At 36.2% G+C, this 15,188-nt stretch overlaps 1 protein-coding gene across 1 annotated transcript; it reads right to left on the reverse strand.

Moving 5' to 3' along the window:
* Positions 1–2,866: 2,866 nt before the first annotated feature.
* LOC134839326 (neuronal acetylcholine receptor subunit alpha-6-like) lies at positions 2,867–5,251 on the reverse strand. Its single transcript, XM_063854832.1, has 2 exons — positions 4,158–5,251; positions 2,867–3,869 (listed from the first exon to the last, which is right to left on the reverse strand). The coding sequence occupies exons 1-2, from the start codon at positions 4,771–4,773 to the stop codon at positions 3,148–3,150; spliced, it is 1,338 nt and encodes a 445-aa protein (XP_063710902.1). The 5' UTR covers positions 4,774–5,251; the 3' UTR covers positions 2,867–3,147.
* Between the last annotated feature and the right edge of the window lie 9,937 nt (positions 5,252–15,188).

Raw genomic sequence — 15,188 nt, forward strand, 5'->3', positions numbered from 1 at the left:
CTTTCTCCAAACCGAGATAAATTTTTCAAGGCTTCTTTTTGAAACCATAGTGAGAGCTGAAATAGATTCAATATAACATGCCACTCGATAACATACGAGCTGCATTCGAGCTTTCGAAAGCGCGTAAAAAAGAAGTTGGGAAAAAAGTTGGTGATCAAAAAACTTCGAAGTATCAATTCTATTCTGAGAATTTCAAAATTTTGTGCAGTTCTGAGGAAAGCGCATAAAGTATGGTTCCCTCGAACGACCCAAAATTAGGTGAGTAGGTCAATAAAATACCAGCCGAAATCATTTAGAAGGAAAAACATTTAAGCGAAAAAAAATCAAAAAAGAAAATAAACTAAGGTTAGTAGTATTATAAATTGCAGGAGTAAATGAAAACATAAAAAACAACCACAATGAAAAATGCAAAGAGCAGAAAAAATTCACCCTGGCTTAGCGGTAAAGCGAAAAATTTTTTGGTTAGCAAAACATTCACCATTTCTTTCTCCAAACCGAGATAAATTTTTCAAGGCTTCTTTTTGAAACCATAGTGAGAGCTGAAATAGATTCAATATAACATGCCACTCGATCACATACGAGCTGCATTCGAGCTTTCGAAAGCATGTAAAAAAGAGGCTGGGAAAAAAGTTGATAATCGATTAATCGCAAAAAAAAATACTTAAGTAATCAGTTCTGAAACAATCAATTACTTCATTGAATTTTTGAAGAAAGCGACAAATTATTTTTGCCTGGGGTAGTTTTTTTTCTCCAGACAAACTTCGACTTTCTAGTTGGCAATTTTTGATTGCTTTATATTATCCAAAAACAATTGCTGTCCAGAGCTCAAAAATAGAAAATCATTTTATGAAAAATAATGGAGGTTTAGCGATTGCCAATCAGGCAAATTTAAATGATTGAAATCCATTTTTTGGGCCATTAACGTGTTAGTGGAGATTTAATCCGTCTTAGAAGTCGTTCCAAATTGATTCCTTGGGGAATGAAATTCTCAAAGTTTTTTATGGTTTTTTCTTAATTTGTTTTTTTCTTATTGATGTTTTCACAAATCATTTTAGACACTGAAGGGCAGTGAATTAGACACTGAAGGGCAGTGAATTATAAAGATTCTTTTACGTTGCATTTAATTGATTATAATCGACGAAAATCTTTTCAATTGTCATGTTTCATCACTCCAGTTTTCGTTATATCTTTAATGTAAAACCTGTCAGTAGGTGTCATTCTGGAAATAGTCTTTTTTGTGCAACCCAGCATTTTCTTGCAGTTTTAAAAATTTCTAGTGGAAGTAGTGCGACTTCTAATTAAATGGAAAATTGACCTAAGACAACAAAGTTTTTGTTGAGCATGATAATCTATGGCACAATTTACCCCGGTTAGACCTCCGGGTTCTACGAATTATTTCTCAAAAATAAAATGTTCAATAAAATGGTCCTGTTAGACAGCCGTAATGATAAATTACTATCACAAACAAAGAAGAATTTGTAAATTTACTAGAGCTAAATTAATTCTATCTGTGGATCGATTTATGAACCTTACAAAAACTTAATGATTGATTGAACATTGTTGGTTATTTCATGGGTACGGAGGAAATGTTTGAGTGTTTCGAAGGGGTGTATGGTCATGCTTGGGGGATAATTACGATAGAAAAAAAACAAAGATACGAAAATTACCATTGGGCGATTGTTATTTTTTATGTAGAGCAGGGGAATGTTTGTTTTCAAAAGGCTTATATGAGTCACTTAAACATCTATATCAAGACAAAGCCCTGAATGTTCCAACTGCACTTGAGGCCAATTAAAATGCTTGTTTTTTGTCTGAATAATTGACAAAAATATTGAGAAAAAAAAAGTTTTTGTTTTCATTTTTTTTAGATGATCCCCCACACGCTATGTAAAACATTAAAAGTGTGTTTAGCGTCTCGTATTGTGATAGTAGGATTAATTTGCTGGCCTCGTTTGTTGAAACGCATTAATTGGTCCGACTTTTCATAGAATTTTTATTCTCGGTGTGTTTTTTTTTTATTCAGTGAGTTTTCGCCGATCGAAATAAGTTTTCAACGAATTTTTTTTTACCCTATTGAAGATATTGACTTCCTGAGATCAAATTTAAAACAAAATTTTACATCCGATTTTTCTGTAAAGTTTGAAAATTGTCAAATTGGCAATGTTTGGGTTATATTATGCGAGCTTTGAAAATTTTATTCATTTTGCAGAAAACGTAATGCGAATTATTTATGCGTGGCCAATTATCCTGCGCAAAAAAAACGTTCCAAATTGAATTGAGGCTAGATAATCGGTCGTATTAATTCCGTACGACTCAAAGTTTTTCACTTTAATAGATTTTCAATATTTTCTTTTACCAAAAACTATTTGATATGAATCAAGGGACAGTCGGAATGTTCAGGGCTTCGCCCTGATATACAAATAGTCTTGTTTGATTCTTACTCGTGTTATAAGTACGCAAAATATCGCACTGTAATTATCCCAATTTGACCAAATTATCCATTTTCAAACGCCTGTCACAGTTAAAATATCTTTTTAAATTTAAGCTCAGGATAACATCATCTCTCAGATGGTATAAAAAATTCTGTCAAAACGCTTAGTTATTCAGTCGAAAATTGACTGAATAAAAAAACCACATCAAGCAAAAATATTGCGCACTTTCTTCGAAAGTCGGTTTATTTATACTTTCGATTGACGTACAATTATAATTGTAGTTTAATCGATTATTTTCTCTGTAACTAACTGCCTTTATCTTGCCTTTTTCTGCATTTTAGGACTTTTCGAAGCAAAAATTTCTGTTTGCCGACGTTTGCATCTCATTTTTTAAGTGACGATGTAAAAATTAGGTTTATCAATACGTTCGTAAAAAATAATTTAGATAAACTTTATGCATCGTCGAATATAAAAGTTTTCTTATATCTTACGCTTATCAAAGATATCTGAAGATTTTATCTGATCAAATTTATGTAACTTAGCCTAAAGTAAAGCAAAGAAATTTTGATAACTAAACTAATCGTCATCAAATTCTTCGTCAAATTATTGCCTGAGCGCAACTTTCAGCATCGTAGACAGTTTCTTAAACAGCTGTTTGTTTGAGTTTCATTTGAGAGTCAGACATTATTCTTTGCTGGATACATGTTTCCAAATTTCATGCATCGTGTCGAGACAGTGAATATATGAAAATGATAGAGTACAAATTTGTTCCGATGAAATAAACGGTTCCCAAGACAAAGTCGGCGTATTTGATCACTGTCGCTAAAATGTTTACGCCTTCATGCTTTTCATTGCCTTGCTCGAATCTGACTTCAATCAGATCTGTTTTGCTGGATGTAGACGTACAAATACTTCCTCCTGCACTACTTTTGTAATTCGTTTCTTTAGAAGTGCTTTCAGCAGGGGCATTTTTGTTTTCAGGTGCAGGTCCAGTTGATTCTGCGGCCTTATTTCCAAGGCCATTCAGGGAAATGTCACGCTCATTTATTAGTTTTGACGGTTTTTCAGGCTTGTTGACATATGAAACATGGATATTTATTGATATAATTGCCAGTATAATTGCAATTCCAGATAGAGCAATAGATGCCAAAAAGTAATTGCAGACGTCTGGGATAGTTTTTGAGGTTTCAGGAATGTACTCGGTTACAATCATCAGGTTCACACATAGTGATAGAGTTAGAGTAACTCCGAAGCCAATGCGCTCTCCCTGTTCAAAGGGGAGGAAGAAAACGAGTCCGGTTAGGCCTAGAAGTCCGGCGTTTGGGAGCAGGAGATTGCGAGTATAGAAATCGTTGAGGCGCTGGAAATCCACCCAGAAGATGAGGTCGCTGTAGCTGCCCGATTCCCACTCCGTGCTACGCCTTTCACATGACGTCTCTGAATCATAATACAAGTTAGCTTTTCCGAGGTGGATAAAGTACTATTTTAGCCGAAACGTTTGATAAATGGCAGAGCAGAAATTATGTCTGCTACGAACAATATTTCTTCTCAGAAATGATTTCTAAACGTTTCCAAAGCGCTCAAACTATTAGCAAAATGATCAACTCAGACTCAAAAAAATGTCAGTACAGACGTAAAAAAGGTGACTCTCCAAACCTACTTTTCTGATTTTGAACTATACCTCAGATTCTGTAACAAAAACTTACGAAATAAGCAATTGCTTACTTCTGAGCTTCCACTGAGTATGGTCAGAATATGACTCTACGTTCAACTCTTCCGAGCCACAGTGTATGTCCACTTCGTGACTATTATACTGCCAAGAACCAATCACCACCTGGCAACTCTGGGTGTCAAAGGGGAACTTGGAGACGTCCATGGTGCAAGTGGTCGTCATTGCGGCTGGCTGGAGCCAGCCCACCAATCCATCGTAGCGCACTTTGAGGGGAATCGCAAAGCGGTACTTCATTACATCATAAACACCAATTTCATTGAACGGCAGAATGTCGGGGCGCCAGAGGTCATTCAGGCCAAAACGTAAAACAGTAATTCCAGAATGTTCTGCTGGATCCCAAGTCAAATGCTCGTCCTTCCAGTACATTCGTTGCCACAGTAAAGTAGCCATTGTTTCGGCTTTCACATCAAATCCAGCTAGCTGGTACAAAGAAGCAGTGTAGGTGACATTCACGACACTAGAATAGTTCAAAATTGGCCTCAACCGCTTGTCGTAATTCTGGAGAAGTAAATGGTGTAACGTTTCTTCGGTTTCGTTTGAGCATGTAGATGCCATGATATAAAGTATAGGAATAAAAGATAAATTGAATAACATAGACACCAACTTCATTATCGTTTGTTTATATTTGTTTTATTAAAAAGGTGTTGAACAATGGACGAAAACCGCAGATAAAATTTGAATTTGGTAAAATTATTGGGAGCTTTCAGCAAAATGGTACATGATAGAAAAAAAATCTCAGAAAGTCATTGAAATTTTGAGCTTTCGTTCTTCAAATTTAAAGAATTCTAATTTTACATGCAAGGAGAAAAAGATAAATGAAAAGAAATTTAAACTTCTTCTCATGGCAGTCCAAATCTAAAGGCGTTATCTAATGAAAGTCAAAAGAATTGTTTCCAGCTGCTCTGAAATGCAAATTACCGATTTCCGCAAAAGTAGACCAAAAACAACTGTAAGAGAAATAAACTGTGCAGAAGCTTTTCGGTTCAACCGAAAAAACGTCAGTACTATGTCATTATTAAGTATAAATTCCAAAAAGAGACATGTAAAAAGAGTTATTTAAAATGAGCTTTGGAGAACTTTTTCCAATTCAGTGATCGCATATTGAAAAAAAAATGATTTAACTCAGCATCTGCTGTTTTATGACAGTAGAATAAGACTTTTTATGACAAAATTATTGCGACTGAGACTGGCAAAATGTTTACATATTTGGGAAGTTTAAGCCAAAACGGAATTTTCGTTTTCATGGACGACGGAAGCGATGGCACATGTTCCGCACAAGCATCAGAGCAGAAAACGATCAAGCGCCATACAGTCTCCTCAGGTCAAAAATAAAAACTTGATCCAAACTTTTTTAGTTGTATAATAGTTTACGCAAAGCCTGTCTTAAGGCTTCGATATTCAAATTCTGCAAACTTAAATGATGAGCCTTAGTCAAAACATTTCTTTGGTAGAATATCGATTTAAAAATAAAGAACTGAAAAATCATTTCTTATCACACTGTTTTTTCAAAGCAATCTCGATGAAGTGAAGAGCAACTCAAACACATTAATGAACAGACAGACACTGAAATGAAGATTTGGGAAATCCTTCACAACGAGAGGTGTTGTTCTTAATGGTGAACAAAACTAATTCAGGAATCATTTTTGGTCACAATTAAATCCACAAGTATAAAGAGAACTAAGAAATTGGAAAAAAGTGTTATGACAAAAAAGCTACCGTAAGAGCTGAAAAAAAATCATTGAAGCCACCAAATTGATGAGTGAGCTCAAAAGGCAAAACGACTTGGTGCGAAATCTGTTGTTAGAAACCATGGCATGAATTCTTCACAGCACATCTGGTATCCCTCTATTGTCGTACAGTTTGATAATATCTGGATAAGCAGAAGATATTTGTCACACCTGATAGCAGCTACTACATCAAAGCCCGCTTGAATTCTTATTTCATAATAAATTATAAATCTTAAGTTCACGCTCGAACTGGCAAACTTGAGTTTGAAATCGATTTTATGCAGATAGTATACTGTATAAAAATCGATTAATGGTAGCCCATTTAGATACGTAAATTTAATTTATATAGACTGGATTTAAACGGACTCTAACGGCAGAAAAAATCAATTTTTTGCCTAAAAATTCAAATTGGATGGATGTTTTAATCATAATAAAACACATCAAAACCTCCACAAAATGGATTTTTTGTTACCTGCTTTTAAATGTTTCTTTATTGGCATGCACGTTTTTTTCACGAGAATGAGGATAAACAAAGTTATGGAATGCTCAATGAGTGCCTACCATTTAATATTGTGCACTGAAAGCCTACCTTATGTTTTGACCACTCAAGTTATTTTGTCTTTTTTTACTGTTTTACCGCTGATTATTTTTAACTGAAATTCAGCCAACTTTTGTCTAGTTCTTTTTGTGGAAGTTTTTTGACAAGAAAATTTAAGAGTTGTGACTTTCAGCAAATAAAATCATCCAAAAGGTTGTGACTTTCAGCAAATAAAATCATCCAAAAGGTATCGGCCTTTTCCTGGTTAGATTTCTCAGCAAACAGAAATGAAGATTATCTAAGCCAGATGAAGACTCACATTAGTAATTTTAAACAACTTGAAGATAAACATTTCTAGATCTGAGTAAAAATAATTAAAAATGAAAAAAGAACTGTTTAAAACATAAATATGAAAAAAAAAAATAGTTTAGATCAGGGACGGATCTAGGATTTTCTCAAGGTGGAGATTTTCAAAAAAAATTTCAAAAATTTTGTCAACCTTTTTTTTAGGTCGACCAGTTTGATTTTCTGAGCTATAACAAATCACTATAAAGATCCTGTTTTGACCAAATTTTGTGCGCCGCAGTCAAATTTTAGGAAAAAAGGCCAAAAAAAGCGTTTTTAGGCACTTTCTTGAAAACTTCGATCAAAAAATTGCGTTTTTTGGAGCGCTCTCCCACCTCAAAACTAGTATATTTGGGCGCCCGAGGCGCTTTTAGAAAAATTTTAGGGTCAGTCAGCCAAAAATGGATATCTCTAAATAGTACAAAGGGGGGACCCTTTGGGTTGGCAGTGGATCGCATCCTAGAGGAGAAGGGCGTCCGCCACCCCCCCCGCCCCTTCCTAAATCCGCTGATGGCTTAAATCAAAAACATAACAAGTGAGATTGTTGTTTATGATCCTAACTACAACATTCCAAATGTAAGAAACTTTCTTTTTCCTTGAAACTGGTCAAACAAAACTAAGTTGAAATTTAAATGGACACAATGAATTTCAAATATTGTAGAGAGCAGGGGCGGATTTGGGGTTGGAAGGGGGGGGGGGTGCGTTGGGCGGACGCTCCCTTCCTCAGCGATTCGTCCCCGGCCGACCCAAAGAAATCACCCTTTGAACTATTTTGAGATATCCATTTTTGGTTGACTTTTGAGAGGGGACTAATAAACTAATTTTGAGGGGCTGTTGCCTTTTTGGCTTTCTCTCAAGTTGAAGGAAGCTGCAGTTTTTTGGTAAAAAATTTCCAAAAAGGTGCCTCAAAACGCATTTTTCAAAACTTTGCATGCGGCGCAGAAAATTTGGTCAATACAGGATATTTTAAGTGTTTTGGCAGAGCTCGGAAAATCAATTTAGTCGACCTAAAAAAAAAAGGTTTCGTCGACCTAAAATTTAGAATTTCAGAAAAAAAAATTTGAAAATCTGCCCCCTCCTTCGAGAAAAACCTAGATCCGCCCCTGGTAGAGAAAAAAAGTTACTAAATGCTTTCTAAAGTTTTTTGCCCCACGACCTTTACGAGGTAAGTACAAACATGTAAAACAAAAACATCACTGGCAGTTACAATTTTTCAACTACTAACGACAAAATTCACCTCCATCTTGTTTAGAATTATCAGACAAATTTTTTAGAAACAAACCTTTCTTCATAAGTACATCAGTGAAGAAGAAAAATTAGATATTATTAAACAGACAAGGCAAGAAGAAAGTTTTTAAAGAAATAAGTTAAGTCGAAAGTAAAATAAAACAACTAAAAAGATGTAGATGTCTGTTTAATTTGGAAAAGAAATGAGTCCAAAGAGCAATTGAAAATTGTTAATGCTCCGAAGAGATCATCCTCACAAAATTTTTGAAACGTCGTAATTACGACGTTTCAAAAATTTTGTGAGGATGATCTCTTCGGAGCATTAACAATTTTCAATTGCTCTTTGGACTCGTTTCTTTTCCAAAATAACAGACATCTACATCGGTGACTACAAAATTTTTTAAACATCTGTTGTAAGTTTGCGTATCGGTATATAACTTTCTTTTTCACTTTACGTTTTTTTTCTCCGCTGGTTTCAGTTTTTCTCTTATTTTGAGATAGTTTTTCGTTTCTGTATATATGAAGTAATCTATCAAAAAAATGAACAGATTTTTGCTCATGGACATGTCACCCGACAGGCTGTTGCCTTTTTGGCATTCTCTCAACTTGAAGGAAATTGCAATTTTTTGGTAAAAATTTTCCAAAAAAGTGCCTCAAAACGCATTTTCAAACTTTTGCATGCGGCGCAGAAAATTTGGCCAATACAGGGTATTTTAAGTGATTTCGAAAATCGACTTTAATTTAATTTAATTTTCGTCGACCTAAAAGATAGAATTTCAGAAAAAAATCTTTTAAAAACAAACTTTTCTTCATAAGTACATCAGTGAAGAAGAAAAATTTGATTTTATCAAACAGAAAAGGCAAGAAGAAAAGTTTAAATCAAAATAAGTTAAATTCGAAAGCAAAATAAAACAACGAAAAAGACCGTACATTAATTACGACATTTAAAAAATTTTGTGAGGATGATCTCTTCGGAGCATTAACAATTTCCAATAGCTCTTTGGACTCGTTTTTTTCCCAAAATAACAGACATCTACATCGGTGACTACAAATTTTCTAAATCATGTGTTGTAAGTTTCCATATCGGTAAAAACGTTTTTTCTCATTTTACGTTTTTTTCTCCGCTGGTTTCAGTTTTTCTCCTATTTTGCGATAGTTTTCGGTTTCTGTGTATATGAAGTAATCTAGCAAAAAATGAACATATTTTGCTCATGAACACGTCACCCGACAGGCTGTTGACTTTTTGGCATTCTCTCAAGTTAAAGGAAGCTGTAAACTTTCAGTTTCACACCTTCTTTGTTTATGAGATTCTGGTTTGACAACAATATATTTCCTAGGTCGTTGTTCTTTTGATCTGCAGCATATTCCAACTACATTGCGCTGGCATACCACGTTTTTCTTAGATACTGGGCGTCCCGTATCTCCATGCGCTACATCTGGTAGAACTCTTTGTATCAAGCAATCATCATTAGAATTGTGTTTTCTTTTGAACTCTTTTGTAGACACTTTGAACTCCAAAAAATCTATGGTTTAAGCTCGGTTTGTAACTGAGTACCTCAAGGTTTATTCCAAATTCACTGGTCAAAATTAGCCCCATTTGAAGTCTTGTATTTCGTAGAGTGTGCTGAATGAGCCCAATATGCAGAAACATGAACTGAACAAACCCAACTTTTAGCAAAAATACCTGAATGATCCAACGTGCAGAAAAACCAACTGAATTAGCTCAATTTCCCAAAAATGGGCTAAGGGAGCTTAATCAGCAGAAAGCAAGTTAAATGAGCCCAATTTGTCAAAAGCGAACTAATTTAACCAATTAGCAGAAAAACTACCTAAATGAGCCCAATTTGCAGAAAATGAGCTGAATGAGCCCATTTTCTTAATCTATTTGATTCCAAACAAGTAAATGAGAATAATTATGTTTTTGTTTTTAGAGTTCAGATTTTCTTAGGAGCTGAGTACCTCATTGATTATTCAATTTTCCAGCTTCGATGTTGGTCCTCGTTTTGTTTTTTTTTGTTCCCATAGAGGGTGCTGAATGAGCCCAATTTGCAGAAAAAAAATTGAATAATCCAAACTTGTGAAAAACTAGCTAGCTGAGCCCATTTGCAGAAAAGGAACTGAATGAGAAATGAGCCCATATTGCAGAGAAAAACGAGCTGAATGAGCCCAATTGTTGATAGCCAAGCTAAGCTATATGAGCCCATTTCTTAGAAAACGAGCTGATTGAGCCCAACTTACCATAAAAAGATCTCATTCAGTTTTTTCTCTAAAATTGGACTAATTCAGCTCATTCTATTAGCAATTTGGGCTCAATGAGCTCCTCTTGCTTAAAACTGGGCTCATGCAACTCCTTTTGATAAAAATGATGCTCACTCAGCTTCTTTTGAGAAGGATCAAAAAACATGAATGAGCCTAATTTTTAGAAAGAGGAGCTGAATGAGCCCAAAAGGAGCCGAATGAGCTCAATGTTTATGAAAAGCAGCAGAAGGAGCCTAACTTGAAGACAAACGAGCCGAAAGAATTTAATTTAAGAAAAAAAAGGAGATGAATGAGCCCAATTTGCAAAAAAAAACTATCTGATTGAGCCCAGTTTGCAAAAAAATGCGCTGAATGAGTCCAATTTTTGACAAAAAGAGCTGATTGAGCCAAGTTTTTAGCAAGACGAGCTGAATGAAACCAAATTGCAGCGAAATGGATTAAATCAGTTTCTTTATTTTTGGCTGAATGAGCTGATTTATTGATCTCTGGTTTGCCATGGATAGAGAAAATCAGCCCAGTTTTCTAACAATTGGTCTACTAATTAAGAAGAAGAAGATTCATTTCTCAAAATATACTGGTTATAAACAACTAAGCATTATATTTACATCAAGTAAGTTGAACATCAAACTTGAAATTAAGCACTATTGGGTTGGGTTCATTTTTCCGTGATAAATAAACGACCAATCAAACTTGAAATTGGGCTCATTCAGTCCGTTTTGATGGAAAAATTTAGGCACAAGTTTTGAGCGTGTTGAAATCGTTAATCGAATCGTCTTCCATCATTTGTGTTTTTGATCAAGAGAATTTTGTCTTTATATCGCTTTAGAAAAATCCATTCTCAAAAATTAAATCAAGCAAAAAATGGCAAGTCACAATCCCATTCCCATAATGACCGAGTAAAGCCAGTTTTCTTGTGAAAAGGAGAGGTTGTTAAAACGATGCCAGGTACTTTTTTGCTCAAGTTCATCATGCTTTTTTTCACAATTAAGACTAATTAACATACCTGTAACTTTCTTCCTCCTGATTAATCCTTGGAATTTCATGAACAAGCCAGCTGAATTCACTTGGAATGACCGTCTCTTTAGAGCCAGACAAAAATCTGGTGGCTAAATTAGTAGGGCTCACTTTTCCCAAATAGACAAATTTCATTTAACATAACCCTGCCATTTTGATGTTAAAACATCGCTTCGGACAAAGCACTTTCGAAAGCATGGCATAACACTTTTGAGCTAGAAAACATGACTTTCTAGCTCAATTTATGTAAAAAATTGAGCTTATTGAGCTTATTGAGATTATAAAGCTGATTTTGGTTTAACGTTAAAGCAGGCGATGAAACAGTAGCTGCAGCAGTTTTCAGTACAGCAATTATGATGCGTGAAGATCGTAAGGAAGGGGCAAAACAGCCGCGACGTCAGCCGCTGTTTAAGCAGAAACTTCAATCCGTCAAAGATCGGGAACTGGCACGAGCTCTGAAAACTTTATTAGAGGCACACGCACGCTGGAACGCCACTCGAAGGGACACGTCGGCGAATGACATACGAAGAATAGTAGACAAAACTATCACGATAAACCCAGACCTCAGAAAAGAACTCCTTTTTTTGTGGGAATGGAGGTTTATCAAAGATAAGCAAATCGAACAGTGTGGTACGCAGGCACAAAATCTCCTACGGAAGGACGAGAGTAGAAAAAGCGGGAAGGCATTGACAAATCCACTCAAGGGGAAGGTAATTATTGATAACCTTCGACTGAAAACAGTTGCGGGACAATATACCGGAAAAGCGATACAGCCAAAGCAAAAATGGCCCTACCATCACCAGAAAAACACGTCACAGAATCGGACAAAAAAAGAAACCCGGTAGTAGAGGATCCAAAAAAGAAAACAGCAAAAGAAGATGGCGGACCCATCGCTGGAGAGTGACTCCGACGATGATCCAATGCACCAGCAGCAAACGGTGGACCAAGAAATTACCGCCCGCGAACAATTCCAGAACAGCCTACCAATTGTGACATCAAAGGACACAATATCAGTTGGGGGACTGAATCTGGCAAACAAAAGAGCAAAGCCAAATAATGCGGGGCCACTAACAAGCGCAACTAAATTGCAGGAGGTGAGTGCTACCAGAAAGAAAACAGAGAAAAATCGACAGCACAAGAAGCGAGAAAGACGAAAGCTGCCATTGCAGCCAGCAAAAAATTAGCCGTAGAACACTACTGCACTTTCGTCAAACACAGTCGTGCTGAGCTCGTCAACACCCAAAAAGACGGAGAAGCTGAGAACAACAACCCGGCAAACAGCTCCGGAAACGGTTCTGGAAGCATTCCAAAACTAGGACATGACGCCTGAAGAGTGCTAAGGGTTAGCGGATCAAGTGCTAACCGGAGGTGTACAAAAATCGGCGGAGGAAATGTTGAAATCACGAAACCCAGAAGCAGAGGTCACCCCTCCCGTATTTTTGGACGAGTTGAGACATGAAGGCGGATCCACAGCGGTGAGACGCAGCGGCAGGCCGACCAAAATTCAGGGACCGAAATGGTACGGAGACCCAATATCGCATTCGATCAAGCTTATCTGAACAGATTAGAACAGATATTACAGATTTGAACAAAGCGCCTCTGGAAGTGTACCGCATAAGGCTGGCTACATTCAAGACTAAAACGGACGAACCTTTGAAGACGCGCTTTGGTCTTTTGGAGCGGCACCTAATTCCAAAGAAATTCGGTTGTGCCTCTGGACATTACAAAGACTTGGAATGCAGCGCGGAGAGCGCCACTCCAGTTGGAAAAGATCGAGAAAGAGAGAAATGCAGCCTAACGGAAAAAATGGAAACAAAACTTCTTAAACCGAGTAACAGAACTCTTATATTTATTTAAATTTTATATTTTGCTATATAAAATTTCTTGTCCTCAGGGGAATGTGGTACTGCTGCTAGAGCAACCTTGAGATGTAATGTTGTTATTTGCATATTCTATATTGTTATTTTATTCTCAAAGCCATTATGTGCCGATCTAAACGTTCATGATTTTTAGTCAGTCTCCCGTATGAAGATACGGATCTCAGTAAGCATACTATAGCAATGCTCAGAGAAGACTTGAGATCAGTTTGAATTTACCATTATATCTTATCTGTTTTCACTCATCAGCAAAGTTGCACTTCACGTTATCACACGTCTCAAAAACAATCCATTCTCAAAAATTAAATCCGGCACAGTATCAAGTCACTAGTCTCTACCACATTCCAAAAAGACCAAATAAAGCCAGTTTCCATGTGCAAGGAAGAGGTTGTTAAATTGATGACAGTTTTTCTGTTCACGTTAATTGTGCTGTCTCTCATATTCAAAACTAATCGACGCACCTGTAACTTACTTCCTCCTGATTAATCTTATAAAATACATTGGAGTGGCAGCTGATTTGACTTGGAATGAGCGTTTTCCTTACAGCCAGACTGATATCTGGTGGCTAAAAAGTAATGCCGCAATATTTCAAGTTAAAGTGTATTAACTAGCCTATCCAGTCCGATCCAAAGACAAAACATCTTTTAAAACAAAAAAAAAACACTTCCTTTTGAGCTAAATAAATTTTCAACTCGAAATTATTGGCTGATAAAACTTTCTGCAATAAGATTATAACGCTGAACTTGGTTTAATTTTACAGCATTCTTACAACCTGAGAAATCATGGCTTGTTGATTATTTTAAATGGAATGAATGACATTAAGAGGGTGATTATTCTGTAGCCTTAAATCAATTTAAATCAAGTAAATCTGAATAGTCAGTTCCGAAAAATGGCCATTTGCTTCAGGTTGGCAAATATGAAACTTTTGAATGTTGGAAAAATTGAAAAAATTGGACTGTTCATTACCTTGAAATTCTCATTATTTTCCAATCTGATAACTTCTGATTGATTAGTCGTTCGTCGCCACCATAGAAGTTCTATCAAAGAAACACCAAACTTATTTCCCTGTTATTCCCACTCCATTTTCGCCTGTCAGGAGGCGACAATTGGTCTCTCATTTGTTCCTATGTCGCACGATGAAAAATCAGTGAAACTTTTTTCTTGCATACAAAATCAGCAATAATTTGTTGATCCAGCTATACTAAACACTGTTAAATCGGAAAAAAACTCCATTTTTTGATCAGTTTTCGCTAGCCAAATTAAGGTACAGATGGGCCATTTGGCCTCTTATTTCATCGTATATTAATGGACGGTCTCGCTATTGATGGTACTATAATACTGCGAGTTAAGCTGCCTGCTCCCAAAGCCATTTTTTTTTACCCCAATACGGGTGGTCGTATTCAGTTGCGCTGAGAATCAAGAAGTTGCTTGTCTGATATCCTTAATTTGTTAATTTCAAAAAAAATGTGAACAAATTTAATTGGGATGGATACTGAGTTTCTCATTTCTATTTACTCTTATCAATTCAGCTATTTTAACTTATAATTCAATTACCTTTGGTCAGATTGAGCTAATAATTTCGTGGCGCAGCCAACTGTCCCGGTGAAAAGAGACAATACTGACCTGTGGGCATTCTGCTTTCTTTAGGAACAAGCTTCCATAAATCATCATTTTTTGCAGCAGACGTGCATAGGCTAGTTTTTTTCTGGCGTTGAGCCTTGAAACAACTTGGTTTAAGCGAAGTTGCAGCAGCGCTACGTGACCGCAGGCAAATTCTCTCCCAGAAACCAAAGACCGTCCCATCAGACATCTTTGGACGAAGAGCATCAAAGAAAACAATTGAAATGATTGAGTAAAGGCAAAATGGTTTAGAATAGACCAAGCTGGTTTATCCTGACGCTAAAGCGAGAATAAAGACTTGTTTGGTTTTGCATTGAAGAATTGATGAAAGAGATTCTCTGCTGAGGGAAAGAGATGTCATGGACTCTGAATCTCATTTGGACCTGCAGAAACTTTAAATTAAAGACTTTGAGTTTA

The sequence above is a fragment of the Symsagittifera roscoffensis genome, chromosome 2 (assembly GCF_963678635.1).
Source record: "Symsagittifera roscoffensis chromosome 2, txSymRosc1.1, whole genome shotgun sequence".
NCBI lineage: Eukaryota > Metazoa > Xenacoelomorpha > Acoela > Convolutidae > Symsagittifera > Symsagittifera roscoffensis.